The sequence below is a fragment of the Heteronotia binoei genome, chromosome 5, assembly GCF_032191835.1.
Source record: "Heteronotia binoei isolate CCM8104 ecotype False Entrance Well chromosome 5, APGP_CSIRO_Hbin_v1, whole genome shotgun sequence".
NCBI lineage: Eukaryota > Metazoa > Chordata > Lepidosauria > Squamata > Gekkonidae > Heteronotia > Heteronotia binoei.
The window spans coordinates 300,565-327,535 of record NC_083227.1 but is presented as its reverse complement, the minus strand read 5'-3'; the positions used below and the strand labels follow the sequence as shown (position 1 = coordinate 327,535).

General features: G+C 60.1%; 2 protein-coding genes across 2 annotated transcripts in view; both read right to left on the bottom strand.

The window, feature by feature from the left end:
- The window catches only part of TAPBP (TAP binding protein), a gene marked incomplete at its 3' end in the record, with an annotated part of 32,299 nt that extends 16,135 nt beyond the window's left edge, over positions 1-16,164 (bottom strand). Inside the window, exons 1-2 of the mRNA XM_060237649.1 lie at positions 15,978-16,164; positions 15,581-15,820 (exon numbers count right to left, since the gene is read on the bottom strand). Of these exons, the coding sequence (XP_060093632.1) occupies positions 15,581-15,820; positions 15,978-16,164 (427 nt within the window). The remainder of the gene's footprint in view (positions 1-15,580; positions 15,821-15,977) is intronic.
- A 4,968-nt stretch (positions 16,165-21,132) lies between these two features.
- Positions 21,133-22,664, bottom strand: ZBTB22 (zinc finger and BTB domain containing 22). The gene is given in 3 exon segments (XM_060238930.1): positions 21,133-21,665; positions 21,668-21,764; positions 21,766-22,664. Coding segments are annotated over 3 exon segments (1,506 nt in total). The 5' UTR covers positions 22,642-22,664.
- Positions 22,665-26,971: the final 4,307 nt, after the last annotated feature.

The following is a 26,971-nucleotide window of genomic DNA, read 5'->3' as shown; positions in this document are numbered from 1 at the left end:
TGACCCAGCAGGGCTCTTCTGATGTTCTTCTCAGGGAAGGCCTCAGCCTCTCTGCCCTGTTGCTGGCCCTCCAGAGGAACTGGTTGGCCACTGTGTGAGACAGGAGACTGGACTAGATGGACCCTCCCTGGTCTGACCCAGCAGGGCTCTTCTGATGTTCTTCTCAGGGGAAGGCCTCAGTCTCTCTGCCCTGTTGTTGGCCCTCCAGAGGAACTGGTTGGCCACTGTGGAAGACAGGAGGCTGGACTAGATGGACCCTCCCTGGTCTGACCCAGCAGGGGTCTTCTGATGTTCTTCTCAGGGGAGGGCCTCAACCTTTCTGCCCTGTTTTTGTCCCTCCAGAGGAACTGGCTGGCCACTGTGTGAGGCAGGAGGCTGGACTAGATGGACTCTCCCTGGTCTGATCCAGCAGGGCTCTTCTGATGTTCTTCTCAGGGGAGGGCCTCAACCTCTCTGCCCTGTTGTTGGCCCTCCAGAGGAACTGGCTGGCCCCTGTGTGAGACAGGAGGCTGGACTAGATGGACCCTCCCTGGTCTGACCCAGCAGGGCTCTCCTGTGTTCTTCTCAGGGGAAGGCCTGAGCCTCTCTGCCCTGTTGTTGGACCTCCAGAGGAACTGGCTGGCCACTGTGTGAGACAGGAGGCTGGACTAGATGGACCCTCCCTGGTCTGACCCAGCAGGGCTCTTCTGATGTTCTTCTCAGGGAAAGGCCTCGGCCTCTCTGCCCTGTTGTTGGCCCTCCAGAGGAACTGGCTGGCCCCTGTGTGAGACAGGAGGCTGGACTAGATGGACCCTCCCTGGTCTGACCCAGCAGGGCTCTTCTGATGTTCTTCTCAGGGAAGGCCTCAGCCTCTCTGCCCTGTTGCTGGCCCTCCAGAGGAACTGGTTGGCCACTGTGTGAGACAGGAGACTGGACTAGATGGACCCTCCCTGGTCTGACCCAGCAGGGCTCTTCTGATGTTCTTCTCAGGGGAGGGCCTCAACCTTTCTGCCCTGTTTTTGTCCCTCCAGAGGAACTGGCTGGCCACTGTGTGAGGCAGGAGGCTGGACTAGATGGACTCTCCCTGGTCTGATCCAGCAGGGCTCTTCTGATGTTCTTCTCAGGGGAGGGCCTCAACCTCTCTGCCCTGTTGTTGGCCCTCCAGAGGAACTGGCTGGCCCCTGTGTGAGACAGGAGGCTGGACTAGATGGACCCTCCCTGGTCTGACCCAGCAGGGCTCTCCTGTGTTCTTCTCAGGGGAAGGCCTGAGCCTCTCTGCCCTGTTGTTGGACCTCCAGAGGAACTGGCTGGCCACTGTGTGAGACAGGAGGCTGGACTAGATGGACCCTCCCTGGTCTGACCCAGCAGGGCTCTTCTGATGTTCTTCTCAGGGAAAGGCCTCGGCCTCTCTGCCCTGTTGTTGGCCCTCCAGAGGAACTGGCTGGCCCCTGTGTGAGACAGGAGGCTGGACTAGATGGACCCTCCCTGGTCTGACCCAGCAGGGCTCTCCTGTGTTCTTCTCAGGGGAAGGCCTGAGCCTCTCTGCCCTGTTGTTGGACCTCCAGAGGAACTGGCTGGCCACTGTGTGAGACAGGAGGCTGGACTAGATGGACCCTCCCTGGTCTGATCCAACAGGACTCTCCTGATGTTCTACTCAGGGGAAGGCCTCAGCCTCTCTGCCCTGTTGTTGGCCCTCCAGAGGAACTGGCTGGCCACTGTGTGAGACAGGAGGCTGGACTAGATGGACCCTCTCTGGTCTGACCCAGCAGGGCTCTCCTGTGTTCTTCTCACGGGAGGGCCTCAGCCTCTCTGCCCTGTTGTTGGCCCTCCAGAGGAACTGGCTGGCCCCTGTGTGAGACAGGAGGGTGGACTATATGGACGCTCCCTGGTCTGACCCAGCAGGGCTCTTCTGATGTTCTTCTCAGGGGAAGGCCTCGGCCTCTCTGCCCTGTTGTTGGCCCTCCAGAGGAACTGGCTGGCCCCTGTGTGAGACAGGAGGCTGGACTAGATGGACCCTCCCTGGTCTGACCAAGCAGGGCTCTCCTGTGTTCTTCTCAGGGGAAGGCCTGAGCCTCTCTGCCCTGTTGTTGGACCTCCAGAGGAACTGGCTGGCCACTGTGTGAGACAGGAGGCTGGACTAGATGGACCCTCCCTGGTCTGATCCAACAGGACTCTCCTGATGTTCTACTCAGGGGAAGGCCTCAGCCTCTCTGCCCTGTTGTTGGCCCTCCAGAGGAACTGGCTGGCCACTGTGTGAGACAGGAGGCTGGACTAGATGGACCCTCTCTGGTCTGACCCAGCAGGGCTCTCCTGTGTTCTTCTCAGGGGAGGGCCTCAGCCTCTCTGCCCTGTTGTTGGCCCTCCAGAGGAACTGGCTGGCCCCTGTGTGAGACAGGAGGGTGGACTATATGGACGCTCCCTGGTCTGACCCAGCAGGGCTCTTCTGATGTTCTTCTCAGGGGAAGGCCTTGGCCTCTCTGCCCTGTTGTTGGCCCTCCAGAGGAACTGGCTGGCCACTGTGTGAGACAGGAGGCTGGACTAGATGGACCCTCCCTGGTCTGACCCAGCAGGGCTCTTCTGATGTTCTTCTCAGGGGAGGGCCTCGGCCTCTCTGCCCTGTTGTTGGCCCTCCAGAGGAACTGGTTGACCCCTGTGTGAGACAGGAGGCAGGACTAGATGGGCCCTCCCTGGCCTGACCCAGCAGGGCTCTTTTGAGGTTCTTATGAAGGCCTTGGCCTCTCTGCCCTGTTGTTGGCCCTCTAGAGGAACTGGTTAGCCACTATGTGAGAAAGGAGGCTGGACTAGATGGACCCTCCCTGGTCTGACCCAGCAGGGCTCTTCTGATGTTCTTCTCAGGGAAGGCCTCAGCCTCTCTGCCCTGTCGTTGGCGCTCCAGAGGAACTGGTTGACCCCTGTGTGAGACAGGAGGCTGGACTAGATGGGCCCTCCCTGGCCTGACCCAGCAGGGCTCTTCTGAGGTTCTTATGAAGGCCTCGGCCTCTCTGCCCTGTTGTTGGCCCTCCAGAGGAACTGGTTAGCCACTGTGTGAGACAAGAGGCTGGACTAGAAGGACCCTCCCTGGTCTGATCCAGCAGGGCTTTTCTGATGTTCTTCTCAGAGGAAGGCCTCGGCCTCCATGCCCTGTTGTTGCCCTCGTGATAAACTGGCTGGCCACTATGTGAGAAAGGAGGCTGGACTAGATGGGCCCTCCCTGGCCTGACCCAGCAGGGCTCTTCTGAGGTTCTTATGAAGGCCTCGGCCTCTCTGCCCTGTTGTTGGCCCTCCAGAGGAACTGGTTAGCCACTGTGTGAGACAAGAGGCTGGACTAGAAGGACCCTCCCTGGTCTGACCCAGCAGGGCTCTCCTGTGTTCTTCTCAGGGGAGGGCCTCAGCCTCTCTGCCCTGTTGTTGGCCCTCCAGAGGAACTGGTTAGCCACTGTGTGAGACAAGAGGCTGGACTAGATGGACCCTCACTGGTCTGACCCAGCAGGGCTCTTCTGATGTTTTTCTCAGGGGAAGGCCTCAGCCTCTCTGCCCTATTGTTGGCCCTCCAGAGGAACTGGCTGGCCACTGTGTGAGACTAGAGGCTGGACTAGATGGACCCTCACTGGTCTGACCCAGCAGGGCTCTTCTGATGTTCTTCTCAGGGAAGGCCTCAGCCTCTCTGCCCTGTTGCTGGCCCTCCAGAGGAACTGGTTGGCCACTGTGTGAGACAGGAGACTGGACTAGATGGACCCTCCCTGGTCTGACCCAGCAGGGCTCTTCTGATGTTCTTCTCAGGGGAAGGCCTCAGTCTCTCTGCCCTGTTGTTGGCCCTCCAGAGGAACTGGTTGGCCACTGTGGAAGACAGGAGGCTGGACTAGATGGACCCTCCCTGGTCTGACCCAGCAGGGGTCTTCTGATGTTCTTCTCAGGGGAGGGCCTCAACCTTTCTGCCCTGTTTTTGTCCCTCCAGAGGAACTGGCTGGCCACTGTGTGAGGCAGGAGGCTGGACTAGATGGACTCTCCCTGGTCTGATCCAGCAGGGCTCTTCTGATGTTCTTCTCAGGGGAGGGCCTCAACCTCTCTGCCCTGTTGTTGGCCCTCCAGAGGAACTGGCTGGCCCCTGTGTGAGACAGGAGGCTGGACTAGATGGACCCTCCCTGGTCTGACCCAGCAGGGCTCTCCTGTGTTCTTCTCAGGGGAAGGCCTGAGCCTCTCTGCCCTGTTGTTGGACCTCCAGAGGAACTGGCTGGCCACTGTGTGAGACAGGAGGCTGGACTAGATGGACCCTCCCTGGTCTGACCCAGCAGGGCTCTTCTGATGTTCTTCTCAGGGAAAGGCCTCGGCCTCTCTGCCCTGTTGTTGGCCCTCCAGAGGAACTGGCTGGCCCCTGTGTGAGACAGGAGGCTGGACTAGATGGACCCTCCCTGGTCTGACCCAGCAGGGCTCTCCTGTGTTCTTCTCAGGGGAAGGCCTGAGCCTCTCTGCCCTGTTGTTGGACCTCCAGAGGAACTGGCTGGCCACTGTGTGAGACAGGAGGCTGGACTAGATGGACCCTCCCTGGTCTGATCCAACAGGACTCTCCTGATGTTCTACTCAGGGGAAGGCCTCAGCCTCTCTGCCCTGTTGTTGGCCCTCCAGAGGAACTGGCTGGCCACTGTGTGAGACAGGAGGCTGGACTAGATGGACCCTCTCTGGTCTGACCCAGCAGGGCTCTCCTGTGTTCTTCTCACGGGAGGGCCTCAGCCTCTCTGCCCTGTTGTTGGCCCTCCAGAGGAACTGGCTGGCCCCTGTGTGAGACAGGAGGGTGGACTATATGGACGCTCCCTGGTCTGACCCAGCAGGGCTCTTCTGATGTTCTTCTCAGGGGAAGGCCTCGGCCTCTCTGCCCTGTTGTTGGCCCTCCAGAGGAACTGGCTGGCCCCTGTGTGAGACAGGAGGCTGGACTAGATGGACCCTCCCTGGTCTGACCCAGCAGGGCTCTCCTGTGTTCTTCTCAGGGGAAGGCCTGAGCCTCTCTGCCCTGTTGTTGGACCTCCAGAGGAACTGGCTGGCCACTGTGTGAGACAGGAGGCTGGACTAGATGGACCCTCCCTGGTCTGATCCAACAGGACTCTCCTGATGTTCTACTCAGGGGAAGGCCTCAGCCTCTCTGCCCTGTTGTTGGCCCTCCAGAGGAACTGGCTGGCCACTGTGTGAGACAGGAGGCTGGACTAGATGGACCCTCTCTGGTCTGACCCAGCAGGGCTCTCCTGTGTTCTTCTCAGGGGAGGGCCTCAGCCTCTCTGCCCTGTTGTTGGCCCTCCAGAGGAACTGGCTGGCCCCTGTGTGAGACAGGAGGGTGGACTATATGGACGCTCCCTGGTCTGACCCAGCAGGGCTCTTCTGATGTTCTTCTCAGGGGAAGGCCTTGGCCTCTCTGCCCTGTTGTTGGCCCTCCAGAGGAACTGGCTGGCCACTGTGTGAGACAGGAGGCTGGACTAGATGGACCCTCCCTGGTCTGACCCAGCAGGGCTCTTCTGATGTTCTTCTCAGGGGAGGGCCTCGGCCTCTCTGCCCTGTTGTTGGCCCTCCAGAGGAACTGGTTGACCCCTGTGTGAGACAGGAGGCTGGACTAGATGGGCCCTCCCTGGCCTGACCCAGCAGGGCTCTTTTGAGGTTCTTATGAAGGCCTTGGCCTCTCTGCCCTGTTGTTGGCCCTCTAGAGGAACTGGTTAGCCACTATGTGAGAAAGGAGGCTGGACTAGATGGACCCTCCCTGGTCTGACCCAGCAGGGCTCTTCTGATGTTCTTCTCAGGGAAGGCCTCAGCCTCTCTGCCCTGTCGTTGGCGCTCCAGAGGAACTGGTTGACCCCTGTGTGAGACAGGAGGCTGGACTAGATGGGCCCTCCCTGGCCTGACCCAGCAGGGCTCTTCTGAGGTTCTTATGAAGGCCTCGGCCTCTCTGCCCTGTTGTTGGCCCTCCAGAGGAACTGGTTAGCCACTGTGTGAGACAAGAGGCTGGACTAGAAGGACCCTCCCTGGTCTGATCCAGCAGGGCTCTTCTGATGTTCTTCTCAGAGGAAGGCCTCGGCCTCCATGCCCTGTTGTTGCCCTCGTGATAAACTGGCTGGCCACTATGTGAGAAAGGAGGCTGGACTAGATGGGCCCTCCCTGGCCTGACCCAGCAGGGCTCTTCTGAGGTTCTTATGAAGGCCTCGGCCTCTCTGCCCTGTTGTTGGCCCTCCAGAGGAACTGGTTAGCCACTGTGTGAGACAAGAGGCTGGACTAGAAGGACCCTCCCTGGTCTGATCCAGCAGGGCTCTTCTGATGTTCTTCTCAGAGGAAGGCCTCGGCCTCCATGCCCTGTTGTTGCCCTCGTGATAAACTGGCTGGCCACTATGTGAGAAAGGAGGCTGGACTAGATGGACCCTCACTGGTCTGACCCAGCAGGGCTCTTCTGAGGTTCTTCTCAGGGAAGGCCTCAGCCTCTCTGCCCTGTTGTTGGCACTCCAGAGGAACAGGCTGGCCACTGTGTGAGACAAGAGGCTGGACTAGATGGACCCTCCCTGGTCTGATCCAGCAGGGCTCTTTTGAGGTTCATCCTAGAGGAAGGCCTCAGCCTCTCTGCCCTGTCGTTGGCCCTCCAGAGGAACTGGCTGGCCACTGTGTGAGACAGGAGGCTGGACTAGATGGGCCCTCCCTGGTCTGACCCAGCAGGGCTCTTCTGAGGTTCTTCTCAGGGGAAGGCCTTGGCCTCTCTGCCCTGTTGTTAGCCCTCCAGAGGAACTGGCTAGCCCCTGTGTGAGACAGGAGGCTGGACTAGATGGACCCTCCCTGGTCTGATCCAGCAGGGCTCTTCTGATGTTCTTCTCAGAGGAAGGCCTCGGCCTCCATGCCCTGTTGTTGCCCTCGTGATAAACCGGCTGGCCACTATGTGAGAAAGGAGGCTGGACTAGATGGACCCTCCCTGGTCTGACCCAGCAGGGCTCTCCTGTGTTCTTCTCAGGGGAGGGCCTCAGCCTCTCTGCCCTGTTGTTGGCCCTCCAGAGGAACTGGTTAGCCACTGTGTGAGACAAGAGGCTGGACTAGATGGACCCTCACTGGTCTGACCCAGCAGGGCTCTTGTGATGTTTTTCTCAGGGGAAGGCCTCAGCCTCTCTGCCCTGTTGTTGGCCCTCCAGAGGAACTGGCTGGCCACTGTGAGAGACTAGAGGCTGGACTAGATGGACCCTCACTGGTCTGACCCAGCAGGGCTCTTCTGATGTTCTTCTCAGGGAAGGCCTCAGCCTCTCTGCCCTGTTGCTGGCCCTCCAGAGGAACTGGTTGGCCACTGTGTGAGACAGGAGACTGGACTAGATGGACCCTCCCTGGTCTGACCCAGCAGGGCTCTTCTGATGTTCTTCTCAGGGGAAGGCCTCAGTCTCTCTGCCCTGTTGTTGGCCCTCCAGAGGAACTGGTTGGCCACTGTGGAAGACAGGAGGCTGGACTAGATGGACCCTCCCTGGTCTGACCCAGCAGGGGTCTTCTGATGTTCTTCTCAGGGGAGGGCCTCAACCTTTCTGCCCTGTTTTTGTCCCTCCAGAGGAACTGGCTGGCCACTGTGTGAGGCAGGAGGCTGGACTAGATGGACTCTCCCTGGTCTGATCCAGCAGGGCTCTTCTGATGTTCTTCTCAGGGGAGGGCCTCAACCTCTCTGCCCTGTTGTTGGCCCTCCAGAGGAACTGGCTGGCCCCTGTGTGAGACAGGAGGCTGGACTAGATGGACCCTCCCTGGTCTGACCCAGCAGGGCTCTCCTGTGTTCTTCTCAGGGGAAGGCCTGAGCCTCTCTGCCCTGTTGTTGGACCTCCAGAGGAACTGGCTGGCCACTGTGTGAGACAGGAGGCTGGACTAGATGGACCCTCCCTGGTCTGACCCAGCAGGGCTCTTCTGATGTTCTTCTCAGGGAAAGGCCTCGGCCTCTCTGCCCTGTTGTTGGCCCTCCAGAGGAACTGGCTGGCCCCTGTGTGAGACAGGAGGCTGGACTAGATGGACCCTCCCTGGTCTGACCCAGCAGGGCTCTCCTGTGTTCTTCTCAGGGGAAGGCCTGAGCCTCTCTGCCCTGTTGTTGGACCTCCAGAGGAACTGGCTGGCCACTGTGTGAGACAGGAGGCTGGACTAGATGGACCCTCCCTGGTCTGATCCAACAGGACTCTCCTGATGTTCTACTCAGGGGAAGGCCTCAGCCTCTCTGCCCTGTTGTTGGCCCTCCAGAGGAACTGGCTGGCCACTGTGTGAGACAGGAGGCTGGACTAGATGGACCCTCTCTGGTCTGACCCAGCAGGGCTCTCCTGTGTTCTTCTCACGGGAGGGCCTCAGCCTCTCTGCCCTGTTGTTGGCCCTCCAGAGGAACTGGCTGGCCCCTGTGTGAGACAGGAGGGTGGACTATATGGACGCTCCCTGGTCTGACCCAGCAGGGCTCTTCTGATGTTCTTCTCAGGGGAAGGCCTCGGCCTCTCTGCCCTGTTGTTGGCCCTCCAGAGGAACTGGCTGGCCCCTGTGTGAGACAGGAGGCTGGACTAGATGGACCCTCCCTGGTCTGACCCAGCAGGGCTCTCCTGTGTTCTTCTCAGGGGAAGGCCTGAGCCTCTCTGCCCTGTTGTTGGACCTCCAGAGGAACTGGCTGGCCACTGTGTGAGACAGGAGGCTGGACTAGACGGACCCTCCCTGGTCTGATCCAACAGGACTCTCCTGATGTTCTACTCAGGGGAAGGCCTCAGCCTCTCTGCCCTGTTGTTGGCCCTCCAGAGGAACTGGCTGGCCACTGTGTGAGACAGGAGGCTGGACTAGATGGACCCTCTCTGGTCTGACCCAGCAGGGCTCTCCTGTGTTCTTCTCAGGGGAGGGCCTCAGCCTCTCTGCCCTGTTGTTGGCCCTCCAGAGGAACTGGCTGGCCCCTGTGTGAGACAGGAGGGTGGACTATATGGACGCTCCCTGGTCTGACCCAGCAGGGCTCTTCTGATGTTCTTCTCAGGGGAAGGCCTTGGCCTCTCTGCCCTGTTGTTGGCCCTCCAGAGGAACTGGCTGGCCACTGTGTGAGACAGGAGGCTGGACTAGATGGACCCTCCCTGGTCTGACCCAGCAGGGCTCTTCTGATGTTCTTCTAAGGGGAGGGCCTCGGCCTCTCTGCCCTGTTGTTGGCCCTCCAGAGGAACTGGCTGGCCACTGTGTGAGGCAGGAGGCTGGACTAGATGGACCCTCCCTGGTCTGACCCAGCAGGGCTCTTCTGAGGTTCTTATGAAGGCCTCGGCCTCTCTGCCCTGTTGTTGGCCCTCCAGAGGAACTGGCTGGCCCCTGTGTGAGGCAGGAGGCTGGACTGGATGGACCCTCCCTGGCCTGATCCAGCAGGGCTCTTCTGATGTTCTTCTCAGGGGAAGGCCTCGGCCTCTGCCCTGTTGTTGGCCCTCTAGAGGAACAGGCTGGCCCCTGTGTGAGGCAGGAGGCTGGACTAGATGGACCCTCCCTGGTCTGACCCAGCAGGGCTCTCCTGTGTTCTTCTCAGGGGAAGGCCTGAGCCTCTCTGCCCTGTTGTTGGCCCTCCAGAGGAACTGGCTGGCCACTGTGTGAGGCAGGAGGCTGGACTAGATGGACCCTCCCTGGTCTGACCCAGCAGGGCTCTTCTGAGGTTCTTATGAAGGCCTCGGCCTCTCTGCCCTGTTGTTGGCCCTCCAGAGGAACTGGCTGGCCCCTGTGTGAGGCAGGAGGCTGGACTGGATGGACCCTCCCTGGCCTGATCCAGCAGGGCTCTTCTGATGTTCTTCTCAGGGGAAGGCCTCGGCCTCTGCCCTGTTGTTGGCCCTCTAGAGGAACAGGCTGGCCCCTGTGTGAGGCAGGAGGCTGGACTAGATGGACCCTCCCTGGTCTGACCCAGCAGGGCTCTCCTGTGTTCTTCTCAGGGGAAGGCCTGAGCCTCTCTGCCCTGTTGTTGGACCTCCAGAGGAACTGGCTGGCCACTGTGTGAGACAGGAGGCTGGACTAGATGGACCCTCCCTGGTCTGATCCAGCAGGGCTCTTCTGATGTTCTTCTCAGGGGAAGGCCTCGGCCTCTCTGCCCTGTTGTTGGCCCTCCAGAGGAACTGGCTGGCTACTGTGGGAGACGGGAGGCTGGACTAGATGGACCCTCACTGGTCTGATCCAGCAGGGCTGTTCTTAGGTTCTTATCAGGGGAAGGCCTCAGCCTCTCTGACCTGTTGCTGTCCCTCCAGAGGAACTGGCTGGCCACTGTGTGAGACAGGAGGCTGGACTAGATGGACCCACACTGGTCTGACCCAGCAGGGCTCTTCTGATGATCTTCTCAGGGGAAGGCCACGGCCTCTCTGCCCTGTTGTTGGCCCTCCAGAGGAACTGGTTGGCCCCTGTGTGAGACAGGATGCTGGACTAGATGGACCCTCTCTGGTCTGACCCAGCAGGGCTCTTCTGATGTTCTTCTCAGAGGAAGGCCTCGGCCTCCATGCCCTGTTGTTGCCTTCGTGATAAACCGGCTGGCCACTATGTGAGAAAGGAGGCTGGACTAGATGGACCCTCCCTGGTCTGACCCAGCAGGGCTCTCCTGTGTTCTTCTCAGGGGAAGGCCTCAACCTCTCTGCCCTGTTGTTGGCCCTCCAGAGGAACTGGCTGGCCCCTGTGTGAGACAGGAGGCTGGACTAGATGGACCCTCCCTAGTCTGACCCAGCAGGGCTCTTCTGAGGTTCTTATGAAGGCCTTGGCCTCTCTGCCCTGTTGTTGGCCCTCCAGAGGAACTGGTTAGCCACTGTGTGAGACAAGAGGCTGGACTAGATGGACCCTCCCTGGTCTGATCCAGCAGGGCTCTTCTGATGTTCTTCTCAGAGGAAGGCCTCGGCCTCCATGCCCTGTTGTTGCCCTCGTGATAAACCGGCTGGCCACTATGTGAGAAAGGAGGCTGAACTTGATGGACCCTCCCTGGTCTGACCCAGCAGGGCTCTCCTGTGTTCTTCTCAGGGGAAGGCCACGGCCTCTCTGCCCTGTTGTTGGCCCTCCAGAGGAACTGGCTGGCCACTGTGTGAGACTAGAGGCTGGACTAGATGGACCCTCCCTAGTCTGACCCAGCAGGGCTCTTCTGGTGTTCTTCTCAGGCGAAGGCCTCAACCTCTCTGCCCTGTTGTTGGACCTCCAGAGGAACTGGCTGGCCACTGTGTGAGACAGGAGGCTGGACTAGAGGGACCCTCCCTGGTCTGACCCAGCAGGGCTCTTCTGATGTTCTTCTCAGGGGGAGGCCTCGGCCTCTCTGCCCTGTTGTTGGCCCTCCAGAGGAACTGGCTGGCCCCTGTGTGAGACAGGAGGCCGGACTAGATGGACCCTCCCTGGTCTGACCCAGCAGGGCTCTTCTGATGTTCTTCTCAGGGGGAGGCCTCGGCCTCTCTGCCCTGTTGTTGGCCCTCCAGAGGAACTGGCTGGCCCCTGTGTGAGACAGGAGACTGGACTAGATGGACCCTCCCTGGTCTGACCCAGCAGGGCTCTTTTGATGTTCTTCTCAGGAGAAGGCCTGAGCCTCTCTGCCCTGTTGTTGGACCTCCAGAGGAACTGGCTGGCCACTGTGTGAGACAGGAGGCTGGACTAGATGGACCCTCCCTGGTCTGACCCAGCAGGGCTCTTCTGATGTTCTTCTCAGGGAAAGGCCTTGGCCTCTCTGCCCTGTTGTTGTCCCTCCAGAGGAATTGGCTGGCCACTGTGTGAGACAAGAGGCTGGACTAGATGGACCCTCACTGGTCTGACCCAGCAGGGCTCTTCTGATGATCTTCTCAGGGGAAGGCCACGGCCTCTCTGCCCTGTTGTTGGCCCTCCAGAGGAACTGGCTGGCCCCTGTGTGAGACAGGAGGCTGGACTAGATGGACCCTCCCTAGTCTGACCCAGCAGGGCTCTTCTGAGGTTCTTATGAAGGCCTTGGCCTCTCTGCCCTGTTGTTGGCCCTCCAGAGGAACTGGTTAGCCACTGTGTGAGACAAGAGGCTGGACTAGATGGACCCTCCCTGGTCTGATCCAGCAGGGCTCTTCTGATGTTCTTCTCAGAGGAAGGCCTCGGCCTCCATGCCCTGTTGTTGCCCTCGTGATAAACCGGCTGGCCACTATGTGAGAAAGGAGGCTGGACTAGATGGACCCTCCCTGGTCTGACCCAGCAGGGCTCTCCTGTGTTCTTCTCAGGGGAGGGCCTCAGCCTCTCTGCCCTGTTGTTGGCCCTCCAGAGGAACTGGCTGGCCACTGTGTGAGACAAGAGGCTGGACTAGATGGACCCTCACTGGTCTGACCCAGCAGGGCTCTTCTGATGATCTTCTCAGGGGAAGGCCACGGCCTCTCTGCCCTGTTGTTGGCCCTCCAGAGGAACTGGCTGGCCACTGTGTGAGACTAGAGGCTGGACTAGATGGACCCTCCCTAGTCTGACCCAGCAGGGCTCTTCTGGTGTTCTTCTCAGGCGAAGGCCTCAACCTCTCTGCCCTGTTGTTGGACCTCCAGAGGAACTGGCTGGCCACTGTGTGAGACAGGAGGCTGGACTAGAGGGACCCTCCCTGGTCTGACCCAGCAGGGCTCTTCTGATGTTCTTCTCAGGGGGAGGCCTCGGCCTCTCTGCCCTGTTGTTGGCCCTCCAGAGGAACTGGCTGGCCCCTGTGTGAGACAGGAGGCCGGACTAGATGGACCCTCCCTGGTCTGACCCAGCAGGGCTCTTCTGATGTTCTTCTCAGGGGGAGGCCTCGGCCTCTCTGCCCTGTTGTTGGCCCTCCAGAGGAACTGGCTGGCCCCTGTGTGAGACAGGAGACTGGACTAGATGGACCCTCCCTGGTCTGACCCAGCAGGGCTCTTTTGATGTTCTTCTCAGGAGAAGGCCTGAGCCTCTCTGCCCTGTTGTTGGACCTCCAGAGGAACTGGCTGGCCACTGTGTGAGACAGGAGGCTGGACTAGATGGACCCTCCCTGGTCTGACCCAGCAGGGCTCTTCTGATGTTCTTCTCAGGGAAAGGCCTTGGCCTCTCTGCCCTGTTGTTGTCCCTCCAGAGGAACTGGCTGGCCACTGTGTGAGACAGGAGGCTGGACTGGATGGACCCTCCCTGGCCTGATCCAGCAGGCTCTACTGATGTTCTTCTCAGGGGAAGGCCTGAGCCTCTCTGCCCTATTGCTGGCCCTCCAGAGGAACTGGGTGGCCACTGTGTGAGACAGGAGGCTGGACTAGAGGGACCCTCCCTGGTCTGGTCCAGCAGGGCTCTTCTGAGGTTCTCCTAGGGGAAGGCCTCAGCCTCTCTGCCCTGTTGTTGGCCCTCAAGAGGAACTGGCTGCCTCTGTGTGAGACAGGAGGCTGGACTAGATGGACCCTCCCTGGTCTGACCCAGCAGGGCTCTTCTGATGTTCTTCTCAGGGAAAGGCCTTGGCCTCTCTGCCCTGTTGTTTGTCCCTCCAGAGGACTGGCTGGCCACTGTGTGAGACAGGAGGCTGGACTAGATGGACCCTCCCTAGTCTGACCAGCAGGGCTCTTCTGATGTTTCTTCTCAGGGAAAGGCCTTGGCCTCTCTGCCCTGTTGTTGTCTCTCCAGAGGAACTGGCTGGCCACTGTGTGAGACAGGAGGCTGGACTGGATGGACCCTCCTGGCCTGATCCAGCAGGCTCTACTGATGTTCTTCTCAGGGGAAGGCCTGAGCCTCTCTGCCCTATTGCTGGCCCTCCAGAGGAACTGGGTGGGCCACTGTGTGAGACAGGAGGCTGGACTAGAGGGACCCTCCCTGGTCTGGTCCAGCAGGGCTCTTCTGAGGTTCTCCTCAGGGGAAGGCCTCAGCCTCTCTGCCCTGTTGTTGGCCCTCCAGAGGAACTGGCTGGCCTCTGTGTGAGACAGGAGGCTGGACCTAGATGGACCCTCCCTGGTCTGACCCAGCAGGGCTCTTCTGATGTTCTTCTCAGGGAAAGGCCTTGGCCTCTCTGCCCTGTTGTTGTCCCTCCAGAGGGAACTGGCTGGCCCACTGTGTGAGACAGGAGGCTGGACTGGATGGACCCTCCCTGGCCTGATCCAGCAGGCTCTACTGATGTTCTTCTCAGGGGAAGGCCTGAGCCTCTCTGCCCTGTTGTTGGCCCTCCAGAGTAACTGGCTGGCCTCTGTGTGAGACAGGAGACTGGACTAGATGGGACTCTCCTGGTCTGATCCAGCAGGGCTCTTCTGGTGTTCTTCTCAGGGGAAGGCCTCGGCCTCTCTGCCCTATTGCTTGCCCTCCAGAGGAACAGGCTGGCCCCTGGGTGAGACAGGATGCTGGACTAGATGGACCCTCCCTGGCCTGATCCAGCATATATCATGTCTAATGTTTTTTGCTTGTTTCATATTGCTGTCACCTCAGTCTTATTCCATCCTCACTCGAGGCGTCACCCGATGGATAGTGTTGATTTCCCCGTCTCTAACCTGCCCTGAGCCGCAGTGAGAAAAGCAAATGTCAAATCCCTCCATGTGTGGAGCCTGCCTGCCTATTCGAGCTCACACAAACACACCCCCACACCCTGCCCCTCAGCCCTTCCAAGGACATGTATGTGGAAGACCCTTTTACGCAGCGCTCTTCTTCTCTAGGATCTAAACTCTGTGTTAAATCAGGAGTTTTTTGTTTTGCTAGGATCTAATTTCCTGAAGGCCACGGAGAAGGTGCAGGGTTACCTGGGAACCCCATACTGAGCCAGGTTATGCCTTGAGCACCCTCTCCCCCTGCCCCAAGCCTCAGTTGGCCCCAGTTTCCACCCAGGAGAAGGTCTCTGTGAGGGTCAGGGCAGGAAAGTGCTCAACTTCTACTGTGTTCATCTCTGCCCTACCTGTATCTCCAGGGGGTCCCAAGGCGGCTTCCATCGTGTTCCTCGCTTTTATTCTCACCATGGCTGCCCTGGGAGGGGGTGACTGACCCCAGCCTCCCCTGGCCAAGGGGCGGGGGGGGGGGTTCGACTGACCCTGGGTCTTCCCTGGATCCTGGCCTGTCGACTCACCAGAGCCCCTCCCCTGCCAACTACGCCCTGGGTCTTGGGGGAGGGTACTTTCGTGCTGTGTGTATGCGGGTGTGTGCACCTGGATGTCACAGGGACCTCTGGTGAGCGACCCTTGCTGGGGGCCTGGATGATATTCAGGGAGGGGCTGAATAAGGCCTGCCCCGCCTCCCAGCTGCTGGTATTCCCAGGAGCTCTCCCCTCCCAGCCCTTGCCTGAGTCGGCCCTGCCGAGGTGCTCTCTGTGCTTGTGGCTGGGCTGTCCCCAGTCGTGAGTCTGGAAGGAGCCCCTGGACCCCGCCCCCTTTTGAGGAGGCTGCCCGTCCAGACGTACCTGACGAAGGGGGCGGCCCCCAGAACGAAACTTTGCGGGTCTTCAAGGCGCTGCTGGACTCCGCCTGTGTTCTCTCGGCATCTCCAGCAAAGTTTGAGCCGGGGGGAGGGAGCAAGCAAGTTTCATCCCCCCGTGTGAGCTTTCCTGGGCAACCTGGCTGCTTCAGACATCCGCTGCAGGAGTGTGTGTTTGTGTGCGGTGTGTGTGTGCAGAGGGAAGCTCCGGCCCAGGGGAGAACTCTTCCGGCCTTCAAGGTGCCCCCCACCCTCTGCGCCCTGCTGGGAGGCCCCCCCGCCCGCCCGCCCCCCCGGGACCTACCGAGGAGCTGGAAGGCCAAGGCGGGCTCGACGTCGGGGGGCAGCTCGGCCTCCTCCTCCTCCCGGGGCAGCAGCCGTCTCCCGGGCGGGGGCAGGAGCAGCAGGGCGGGGCGCTGCTTCAGCTGGCTGGGCATCACCGACCCGCCGCCCCCCGTCTCCTCCACGAACCAGCAGCCCACCCGCAAGGCGCCGCCGGGGGGGCCCGCCGCGGAATTCGCACTCGCCGCCGCCGCCGCTGCACCTAGACGGCCGGGAGGGAGGGAGGGAGGGAGGGGAGGCGGCTCAGTGGGAGGAAGAGAAAGTGAAAGTGCCAGCAGAGGGCCCCCCTCCGCCCCCCCCCTCGCATGGAGGCAGCCGCCCGTCCGGCCAAGCCGCCCCCCAGCCCCGGCAGCGCTCACCCGCGAGCAGCAGCAACAACAGCAGGCGGAGGGAAGGGGGGGCCCGCGTGGTGGTGGCGCCCTTCATCGCCCTCGAGGCCGCCGCCGCCGCCGCTCCGCTGCGCCCAGAAGCTCCCTCGCCGCCGCTTTCGCTTTCGGAGGAAGGCAGGAGCCGGGCGGGGCTTGGGGCGGGCCCGCCTCTGAGCATGCACAGAGCGCCTCCCCGTGGCGGGGCCGAGTCCTGCGCCCGCCTCCCCCGCAGATAGAGGACCCGAAGCCGGCCAGAGTCAGGGGGCGTCTCTCTGCCGGCTGGACGAGAGCGGCGGCCTGCCTCGCAGGGGGGTTGTGTGCCGGTGGGCGAGCCGCTGAGAAGCCCCCATGCGGGACCCCCGGCCTCAGACCAGCCCCAGGCATGAGGGGGAGCAGGCGGAAATCCCTCCCCCCCCTCCCGAGATGTGTGGGGGAGGGGGTGGCACCGAGCCCCCTCTCCTCCCCGCCCTCCCCCAGTGGGCAAAGGCCTCCTGCATCCCCCAGACCTGGACTCTGCTTTGGCACTCAGTGACTCCCTTCCCTTTCCCTCCACTGGGCACCCAAAGCCGCTGCCGTCTTGTGTTTGTTATAATGACACCCCCGGTGTGGCCGTGGCTGCAGCAGAGCCTGGAGATCCCAAGATTGTCTGGCAGGCAGAAGTTCTGGCTCAGGACTGGCCAAACTTCCACAATACAAGAGCCAGATGTTGGAGAGCTCCACAACATGAACATCCAGCATTTGAGGGAGGAAAGGAAATAGATGGAGGAGGGCGATATGGAAAGAAAGCAACTTTAAATGCACTTTCCAAGCCACCAGTTGGCTTGACTAGGAGGAGCGATTTCAAGAAACAGAAGCTTTCTCCAAGCCGGCCAATGGGGCTCCCAGAGCCACAGAATGTGTGGGGAGGAGCCACAGTTCACCCCACCTGGTGGTGAGTCAGAGGTGGCTTCAGGCCCCTTCCAAGTACCAGCCAAGGCCGCCCTGCTTTGCGTCTGGGACCTGACAGGATGGGGCTGCCTGGGCTTGGGAGAATGCTTCCTTGAACCCGCAGCTGCCCTGGTGGCTCTGGGGAGGGGCACAGAGGGTGCAGTCCACGTGGGCGGCCCACCCCCACCCCCAACCACCGGAAGCCCCGGGTCACGAAGCAGAGGCAGGCAAGGGCAAACCATCATCCCTCCATCCCAGAAGATCGGCAGCATCAGCCCTGGTTCTCTCAGAGCTCTCTCAGCCCCCCCCACCACCATGTGTCCCTTGTGGGGAGGAGAAGGGAAGCCCCTCTAAGAACATAAGAGAAGCCATGTTGGATCAGGCCAGTGGCCCCTCCAGTCCAACACTCTGTGTCACACAGTGGCCAAGAAAAGCAGGTGCCATCAGGAGGTCCATCAGTGAGGCCAGGATACCAGAAGCCCTCCCACTGTGCCCCCCGCCCCCGCAAACACCAAGAGTACAGAGCATCACTGCCCAGGCAGAGACTCCCAACAATACGCCGTGGCTAACAGCCACTGATGGACCTCTGCTCCACATGCTTATCCAATCCCCTCTTGAAGCTGGCTATGCTTGTAGCCACCACCACCTCCTGTGGCAGTGAGTTCCACATGTTAATCACCCTTGGGGTAAAGAAGTACTTCCTTTTATCTGTTCTAACCCGACTGCTCAGCAATTTCATCGAATGCCCACGAGTTCTTGTATTGTGAGAAAGGGAGAAAAGAAGAGAAGAATTGCAGATTTATACCCCGCCCTTCTCTCTGAATCAGAGACTCAGAGCGGCTCACAATCTCCTTTACCTTCCTCCCCCACAACAAACACCCTGTGAGGTTGGGGGGGGGCTGAGAGAGCTCTTACAGCAGCTGCCCTTTCATGGACAACCTCTATGAGAGCTATGGCTGACCCAAGGCCATTCCAGCAGGTGCAAGTGGAGGAGTGGGGAATCAAACCCGGTTCTCCCGGGTAAGAGTCCACACACTTCACCACTACAAAAGGACTTCTTCTTCTACCTTCTCTATTCTGAAAGACTCCCAGAGAAGGCTAAATCCAGCCTCCTCTTCTTCTGACCAGCCTTGAGAGGAATTCCAGGAGTCACCACAAAGCCAGCCAAAGAGTGGGCCTGTGTACGAAGGACTCCGCAGGGCTCCCCAGCTGGGCCCCTGGCTTCAAGATGGCCATGGGAGTCGCAGGGCCCCACACCCAAGAAGCTGGACCTCGAGGGCCCACCTCATCCTTTTGGGAGTGCAAGCCCAGTGGTCCTGGGCAGTTGGAAAGGAGCCGCTGAGCTTGAGAGGGTCGAGGCCGAGGCAGTAGCCACAAGGCAGCAGCTCTTGAGAGGCTGGCCCCGGGTGTCAAGCATAGTCTGTTATTTATTGATTATAGTTACCAGTATATAGAAATGTTACTAACCATAAATTTAGCTTGGGCACATCAAAGTAGAACCCCCCCCCCCACTCCTTTCGCCTTTACTAACAAATGCAGGAATGCACTCTTTGAAGATAAGACCTCCTGGGACTAATTCCCATGCCAGCCAGGCTGGAACACAGGAAGCGCTGACTGCAGGGAGATGAGGAAGTTACAGTGAGAAAGTTCACACGTGAATAGAGATTTGTTTAGAGAATGTAGGATTGTTTATGGAACCTTTGATGTGCCATCTTTAAGTATGCATTTTACTGTTACTCTGTATCAGTTCCAATACCTAGCTCCTCTGAGCCACATGGATTATCAATAAACCAAACTTTGTTTCATAATTCAAGGATTGGTTTACTTTGAGATCTAATGCTTGACACTGGGCTCTGTCCAGAACGCCCCCCCCCCCCCACTTACGGTCACTTGCAGTCGGTGTAACTCACCCCCAGACCACGGAGGCAACGAGAGACGGCAGGCCGAAGTGCTCCCGGGAGAGAGAAAGGCCCGGACTCACCTGGCCCAGCAGCTTCTGGAGGAGGGGAGAGGGGTGGGCCAGAGGAAGGGGGTGTCGCTCCAAGAGGCAGAAGCATTGGGGGTCCCCTCTCTGGGGTCTCCTGGCCAGGCCTCCTGCAAGGGCTGCCGGTTCTCGCCCTCCAGAGGGGTCTGAGCTGCTCTCGGCCGTGGGTCTGGCTTGTGGGGCAGTGGAAATGGTCACCTGTTCTCCGGGGCTCAGGAGCCACCCCAGCGGACTTCAGGAGAGGCAGCTACATTAAGAGGCAATGAACTCTGCCCGCCTGGATGGCACAGCTGCAGCAAACACCCCCATCTGGCCCCTCCAGGAGATGCTGAATGACAAGACATCGCAAATCAGTTGCTTGCAGCGTTGCCAGTGAAGGGATGAGGAGCCTTCCACAAGGCCTTCCTTCAGGGAACCAGAAAAGCTGTCAGAGCTGAACCTGAGGTCAATTTGATTGATTGATTGATTGACTGGATTTGCTTTCTATCGGGCCCTCCCCGCAGAAGCAGGCTGAGGGCAGCTGACACAGACTCAAGCTTCATGGCTCACAGTGGAATCCCTGGAGAAGGAAGGAAGCCTGGGTCAAAAGCCGCTGAAATTCAGGTTCCAGTTTGACAGCCTGATAGCGGAAGACGACCAGTCTTGAAGCGTCTTGAAATCTAGAGGGGGCATCTCAGGGAGGCTGTGAGGGTTTCCTGGCCCTTCCACTGGAAAGAATCTCAAGCCGTCTGTGTTATGACCTTCATGTGCTGAAGGAAGGAATGGTTGAAGATTACCCATCCCTCTACTGGAAACGCTGGACGCAAATGATTTCTAGTGTATTGTAATCATACTTTTTTTGGAGGGAAGGTATGATACCCTGTATACGTTGTCTACACTGGTTTAAATTCTAATAGGATTGAAGCAATTGTATTGTTTTCCAGCAGTGCTGTTTGTAGCAGTATTGATTTTTTTGCTTGCATTCATGCTGAAACCCCTTCTGTGGTGAGACAGAACATGGCGGGGGGGGGGGGGGACTGCAGTGGGAAAATGCCTTTGGCTGACATGTCCCCCCCCGAGGTACCCCCCCTGGTGACCACATCTGGCATGGGCCTGGCAGCCCGTAAGCCCAAAGCCCCCATGGGGCTCCAATCCACACTCCTGGGACCCCCCACAATCTCTTTGCCCCACAAACACACGAGAACTTTCAGAACCGAGGTGGCCCCCCCCCCGACCCCTCCTTAGCTGGAAAATCCACAGGATGACAGAAGCCAATGGCAGCAAGGGGGTCAAACAGAGCAATAAATATTTATAGATAATCACTTCTTTAAAAAAAGAAAAAGGCCCAAACCAGATTCGGTTACAAAAAACTAAACTTGATGGTGTGACAGAGGCAGAAACAGCAGAAGGGTGAGGCTGCGGGGCAGGGAGGGGGGTCCACAAAAGGCAGTAGTCAAGACGGCTGGTTCTGTCTGCAAGGTGGACCTTTGTCCTTCCCAGACGCTGGGACCTCAGCCCCCCGCCCCCCAGAGACCGGCCAGAGCAGGGCAGCAGCAGAAGCTGAAGACAGAAACAAAACTCCCCCCCCCCCCCGCAAGGAAGGAGCCAAAGGCGAACGCTCCCTTCCACCGATTCCATCCGCTTGGGTCCCTCTGGGGGAGAAAGGCCACCTCTGCCTGCCCCCCTCTCCCCCCTGCAGGGCAGTCAAGGAGAACTGGAGACCTTCTGCATCCCAAGCAGGCGCTCTGCCACAGCCCCCCCCCCCTTTCCCTTCTGCCCTCTCGACGGGTGCCGGTCCAAAGCCACAGAGACACACAGACACATACACGGGGGGGGGGGGCTGCTACTTGAGGGGACCCCCCCAGACAGCCCGGGGGGGCGAGAGGCCTGTAGTGCTGGCTTCCGTCCCAAGGGGGGAGGCAGCCCCTTCCCAGGCAGACAGACACAGACACCAACCAGCAGCAGCAGGAGGCTTGGCTGGGGGGGCCGAGGGGGCAAATCCAGTCCCTGGGGGCTCCAGCCCCGCCCCCCAGGAGGGGGAATGCCAGCCACTGGCCTGGGGCCTCCAGTGGGAGTCCAGATCACCATGACCAGCAGGGCAGCAAACTCAGTGGGGAAAATCCGCTCCACCCCCCCTTCAGTCTGCACTGCCCCCCACGCAGGAGCTCTGCCCCACTCTTCTGGGTGAAGGGGCTGCTGGGGGAACTGCCAGCAAAGCAGAGAGGACTCCGGCCTGACCGCCCCCCCCCGGCCCCCTCACATCTTGCTGCTCCCAGCAAAGGCCAGTTCTCCGCGGGGGGAGCGTCCGGGGGCCCACTCGGCGTCCCCGCTGGTGGGGGAGGGGGAGGCCTCCTTCTTGACGGTCCCGGAGGCGGCTGGCACTCCTGCGCTCCCCCCCGCCCCCAGGCGGTGGCGCCGCTCGCAGTGGCCCTTGTGGCGCATGAAGCTGTCTCGCCACATGAACTTCTTGGCGCAGACATCGCACTCGTAGGGCTTGAGGCCCGTGTGGGTCTTCATGTGTTCCGTCAGGTGGTGCTTCATCTTGAACTTCTTGTTGCAGACGGGGCAGTCGAAGGGGCGCAGGTTGAGGTGCATGTTGACGTGCCGGTCGCGCATGCTCTTGTGGGAGAAGGCCTTCCCGCAGTGGCACATGAAGATCTTGCTGCCGTCCCCGGAGCTGGCGGCCAGCGGCACCGCCCCGTGCTCCACGGGGGCCTGCGGGGGGAAGACCAGGATCTGGTTCCCCTGCATGTCCATGGGCATCAGCGAGCGCTGCGGGAAGGAGCCGGGGAGCGGCGAGGCGTCCTCCAGGCCCTCGTAGGGCGAGGGGAAGTCCTCCGAAGACTCGCAGAAGTTCACCTGCTCCTCCAGCTTGCGAGGGCCGCCCCCGCCGGGCTTCGTCAGGGTCCGCACGTCGGTGATGCTGAGGGCGGCCGCCTCGGGGGCCGGGCCGGCCGCTTCCACGGGGTCCTCGTCTTCCTCACACGTCAGCACCAGGTCCTCCTGCGAGCGCTCCTTCTTGACAAAGACCCACTGCTTCTGGGGCATGATGCTGGGCCGCACGTAGGCCGGCCGGCGCCCCTCGCAGCTGCCCGTCGTCTCCCCGCTGTCGCTGACGTCGTCGTCCGTCTCCAGGATGAACTTGCTGCCCCCGGCGAAGGGGTCTGCACAGCGCGAGGGGCCTTTCTCCGCCTGGAAGATGACCTCCTCATCGTCCCGCTCCCCGGCCGAGGCGGCTCCCCCCCGCGGGAGGTACTTGGGGGGCTCCGGGCCGTCTCCGGAGTCCCGGGGGCTGAAGTAGTTGCTGCTGCTGGGGGACTGGTTGTCGCTGGTGCGGCTGGAGTGAGGCCGGGAGCAGGAGGAGGTGGAGGACGGCCCCAGGAGGGCCCCGCGACGCTCCTTGAGCAGCTCCGTGCACTTGTCCACGATGTGCCACATCTGCAGGACGCTGCCCACCGTCAGGTAGTTGACGATCTCGTCCGAGGCCATGCTGAGCTTGCCCGTGTAGGCCGAGCCCAGCACCATCTCGAAGGCCACGGGGTCCATGACGCTGGGCAGCACGATGGACATCATGTTCTTCAGCAGCACCTGGTCGTGGAAGTAGGGGGAGGAGGCCGCCAGCACCGCCCGGTGCGCCCGGAAGATGCGGCCCTGCACGTGGATGGAGATGTCGCACAGCTTCCCCTCCAGCCGCTGCTGGTTCAGGTTCTCCAGGAGGGCGCTGGTGATCTCCGGGAAGTCCACGTGGACGATGGAGGCCTCCATGGTGCCACGGGAGAGCCCCGCTTCCTGCCAAACAAAAGACGGGGAGACGGTTCAGCCACGCTGGGGTGGAAATCCGGACACGAAGCAAGCAGGGGTCTTGGGTTGGGGGCCCAACGCGGCAATCCAGCAGAGGCCGCCTGCGTGGCTGTTTGAAGGAGATCAGCATGGGGCAGACCTGGGGCAGGTCTCCTCTGGGGCAGGAGTCGCACAGGGGGGTCTGTCTCTCTGGAGGGCAAACAAGAACAGCGGAGAACACTCAGCACTCTCTCAGGTTAATTCGCAGAACCATGGAGGTGGAAGGGACCTCCAGCGTCATCTAGTCCCACCCCCTGCACAAGGCAGGAATCTCACAAAGACCTCGCCCCCACCACACCCCCAGGGCCCTGCTCCAAGCCCAGATCATGGCAAAGGGGGGGGGGGACGCCTCTCCGAAATCCCTGGCTAAACTGACCTAGAGAAAAAGTGCTGATTGACCCCAGCTCCTTCCACCTTTCCTCATAGGACTTGGTCTCCAGGCCCCTCACCATCTTCGTCGCCCTCCTCTGGACCCCTTCCAGCTTGTCTATATTCTTCTTAAAATGTGGTGCCCAAAAGTGAACACAAGACTCCAGGTGAGGCCTTAGCAGAGCAGAGTAAAGCGATACCATCACATCACGTGATCTGGACACTATACTTCTGTTGATACAGCACAAAACTGCATTTGCCTTTTTAGCCACTGCATCACAGGACATCAATTCATAAATGACTATTCAAAAGTGGTAACGAATTATTGGGGGGGGGAGGGGTGTCTCCCGCCTCCTGCAACCTCCCCAGGTGCTGGGCACAGAACTGCTGGGCAAAGAAACCCAATTCTACCCCTGAGCTGCAGCTCCAGGGGAGGTTTCAGAAAGCAGCACATGGCAGCTCTGCCACTTTCTGGTTGAGACTGTAAGCTCCTTGAGGCAGGGACCTCCCTTCTCGGTTCTGCTGCCAGCAAGACTGACCAACCCAGAGAGTTGCCTGCTGCCCCCCTCCCCAAGAGAGGCATTTGGCTCAGAGGGCAGCAAGAGAAACCCCAGGCTGGGGGGGTCCTGGGTGGATGCCAGCCTCCAGGGGAGGCCTGCGGAGAGATTGGGGGAGGGGCTCTCCTGCTCCGGCCCCTGCCCTCCCCAGCCGCCACTCCAAAACCCTCCAGCCTGGAGGTGGCAACCCCAGCTGGGCATCGCAGGGGCGGGGGAGACCTTTGTGTGGGGGGCTGTGAATGGGCGGGGGGGGGAGGGAGACATTCTGCAGGTTCTGCAGCTGCTGGCCCCGGGGCGGGGGGGGGGGAGAAGGGTCCCAGGCACGAGCTCCCCTCCAGCTTCCGGCCCTGCTGCAAATTCTTTTCCTGCACGGTGCAGGGGGCTGGACTAGATGACCCTGGCGTGGCCCTCCCCCTCCCCCTCCCCCAGGCACCCCCCCCCGGCAGAGAGAGAGAGAGAGAGGGGGGCGGGAGGCCTGCTGCACATGCGCGGGCCCGGAGGCGCTCTGCACGCGCTCAGAGGAGCCCCCGCGGCCGAAGGAGAAGGAGCCCCGCGGGAGGGACGGACGGACGGCCTACCTCGCCCCTTCCCTGCCCGTCCCTTCCGGCCGCCGCCTCCGCCCTCCCGGTCCTCCGGCCGCCTCCCCTTTAAGGGCTCCCTCCGCGCATGCGCCCCCGCCCCCTCGCTCTTAAAGGGGCAGGCGCCCGGGGGGGAGGGGAGGGGAGGGGGGCTGCAGCCGCGGGGGGTTTCTGGGCTTCTTGCATTGCCCCGGGCTGAGGGGGCGGGGAGCACGGGAGCCCCCCCCGCCCCATGGGCTGCCCTTCTCCCCCCCCCCCAGCTCCCCCACGTTTATGGCCTTCGGCTGCCCCCCCGCCCACCCTGCACCCCCCACACCGAGCTCCTCTTCATCCTGCAGCTGGAAGGGACCTCCAAGGTCATCTAGTCCCACCCCCTGCGCCAGGCAGGAAACCCACAAACACCGCCCCCCCCCCCCCCAATTCACAGGACCCCCGTGGCTGTCAGCCTCTGCGGAAGAACCCCCAAGCAAGGAGAGCATATTCATTTCACTCTCTCTTAACCCACTAGCGAGTTTACATTCCTTGGTTAGCGTCTAACTTGCACTATTCAGACCAAGCTGTTCTGTCATAGAATCCTAGAGTTGGAAGGGACCTCCAGGGTCATCTAGTCCAACCCCCTGCACAATGCAGGAAACTCACAAAGACCTCCCCCTAAATTCACAGAATCCGCATTGCTGTCAGATGGCCATCTAGCCTCTGCTGAAAAACCTCCAGGGAAGGAGAGCCCACCACCTCCCGAGGAGGAAGCCTGTTCCACTGAGGAACCGCTCTAACGGTCAGGAATCATAGAGTTGGAAGGGACCTCCAGGGTCATCTAGTCCAACCCCCTGCACAATGCAGGAAACTCACAAAGACCTCCCCCTAAATTCACAGAATCCGCATTGCTGTCAGATGGCCATCTAGCCTCTGCTGAAAAACCTCCAGGGAAGGAGAGCCCACCACCTCCCGAGGAGGAAGCCTGTTGGAATCATAGAAGAGTTGGAAGGGACCTCTAGGGCCATCTAGTCCTACCCCCTGCACAATGCAGGAAACTCACAAAGACCTCCCCCTAAATTCACAGGATCTTCATTGCTGTCAGGTGGCCATCTAGCCTCTGTTGAAAAACCTCCAAGGAAGGAGAGCCCACCACCTCCCAAGGAGGAAGCCTGTTAGAATCATAGAAGAGTTGGAAGGGACCTCCAGGGTCATCTAGTCCAGCCCCCTGCACAACGCAGGAAACTCACCAACCCCTCCCCCACCTCCAGACCCTCCCCCATCTCAACCGCTGCCCACCAGCTCGATCTAGGTCTGCTCACTGCACCCCATTCCAGGGTCTGTCGAAGGGGCCTTTTCGCACACCAAAGCTTACGTTCTGAATCAAACTTTGTTGGTCTCAGAGTGCCCAGCTGGACTCCTCCTCCCACCAGGGCTCCTGCCCACCTGCGTCTCTCTGCTTGGAATACAAATCCGTGGCCTGAAAGGAGCCCCCCCCCTTTGTTCTGCTGCTTCAGGCCAGCCACCAAACGGTGGCTCTTTCACACCCGTCGTGTGGCTCTCGAAGCCCCCCTCCCCACATCGACTGGCTTGGAGAAGGCATTTCTCTCTATAGCACTTTGCCAAGCCAGATGGCAGCTTGCAGACTGCATTTAAAGTTTCCTTCTTTCCACCTCTCCCTCCCTCCTTTACACAACCAGCAGGTAGGCATAACTTCCTATAGACCAAACAGTAAGCCAGGAAAAGTGTGGCAGAGACAGAGCACGGATCCTGACCCCCTCCTCCCTTGCCCTTCCACATGCCTGCCTGCCTTTCTGCTCTCAAACATCTGGCATTTATTCTGGGTGGCTCTTATGTTAGAGAGCCCCGTGGTGCAGAGCGGAAAAGCTGCAGTACTGCAATCGGAGCCCTCTGCTCACGACCCAAGTTTGATCCCAGCAGAAGCTGGTTCAGGTAGGTGGCTCCAAGTTGACTCAGCCTTCCATCCTTCCGAGGTCGGTCAAAGGAGTCCCCAGCTTGCTGGGGGGGGGGGGGAGTGTAGACTGTGGAAGGCAATGGCAAACCACCCTGTAAAAAGCCTGCCATGAAAACGTGAAAGCAACATCACCCGAGTTGGAAACTCTAAGCCGCAGAGTCTTGTGAGCAAAAATTCTACTTTGTGAGCTGCTGGCATTAAAGTTATGATCTACTGCATAAATTAGTGTGCTCTGGGGCTATTTCTCCTGAGCTAAGCCAAAAATGGAAGTCAAGTTGCACCTTGAAGACCAACTTAGTTTTATTCAGAACGTCAGCTTTCGTGTGCTCTTCCGCACACTTCCTCAGACGAGGAATCCGGCACAGTAAGCAAAGCCACACAGAGCTGAGCAGAGCCATACAGAGCTGGGAGGTATGAAGTGTGCTTAAGAGCACACGAAAGCTGACGTTCTAAATAAAAATTGGTTGGTCTTAAAGGCATAAGAACATAAGAGAAGCCATGTTGGATCAGGCCAACGGCCCATCCAGTCCAACACTCTGTGTCACACAGTGGCACAACTGACTCCTGCTTTGTTCAACCGCTTCAGCCCAACACGGCTGCCCGCTTGCATCTACAAGACAAGTGAGTTGGAGGCTGACAATCTGTGAGCTGCCTCACGCTCACTCAGCTGAGAGGGACCACCTTTGCCTTTCCTTATGGATCTCAGAAGCCCTTCAGTGGCAGCAGAGGAGAGGAGTGCTCACTCAGGCACGCGCAGGCCCCCCTCCCCTCCCCCCAGCCCCAAAAGGGAGACCGGAAGCAGC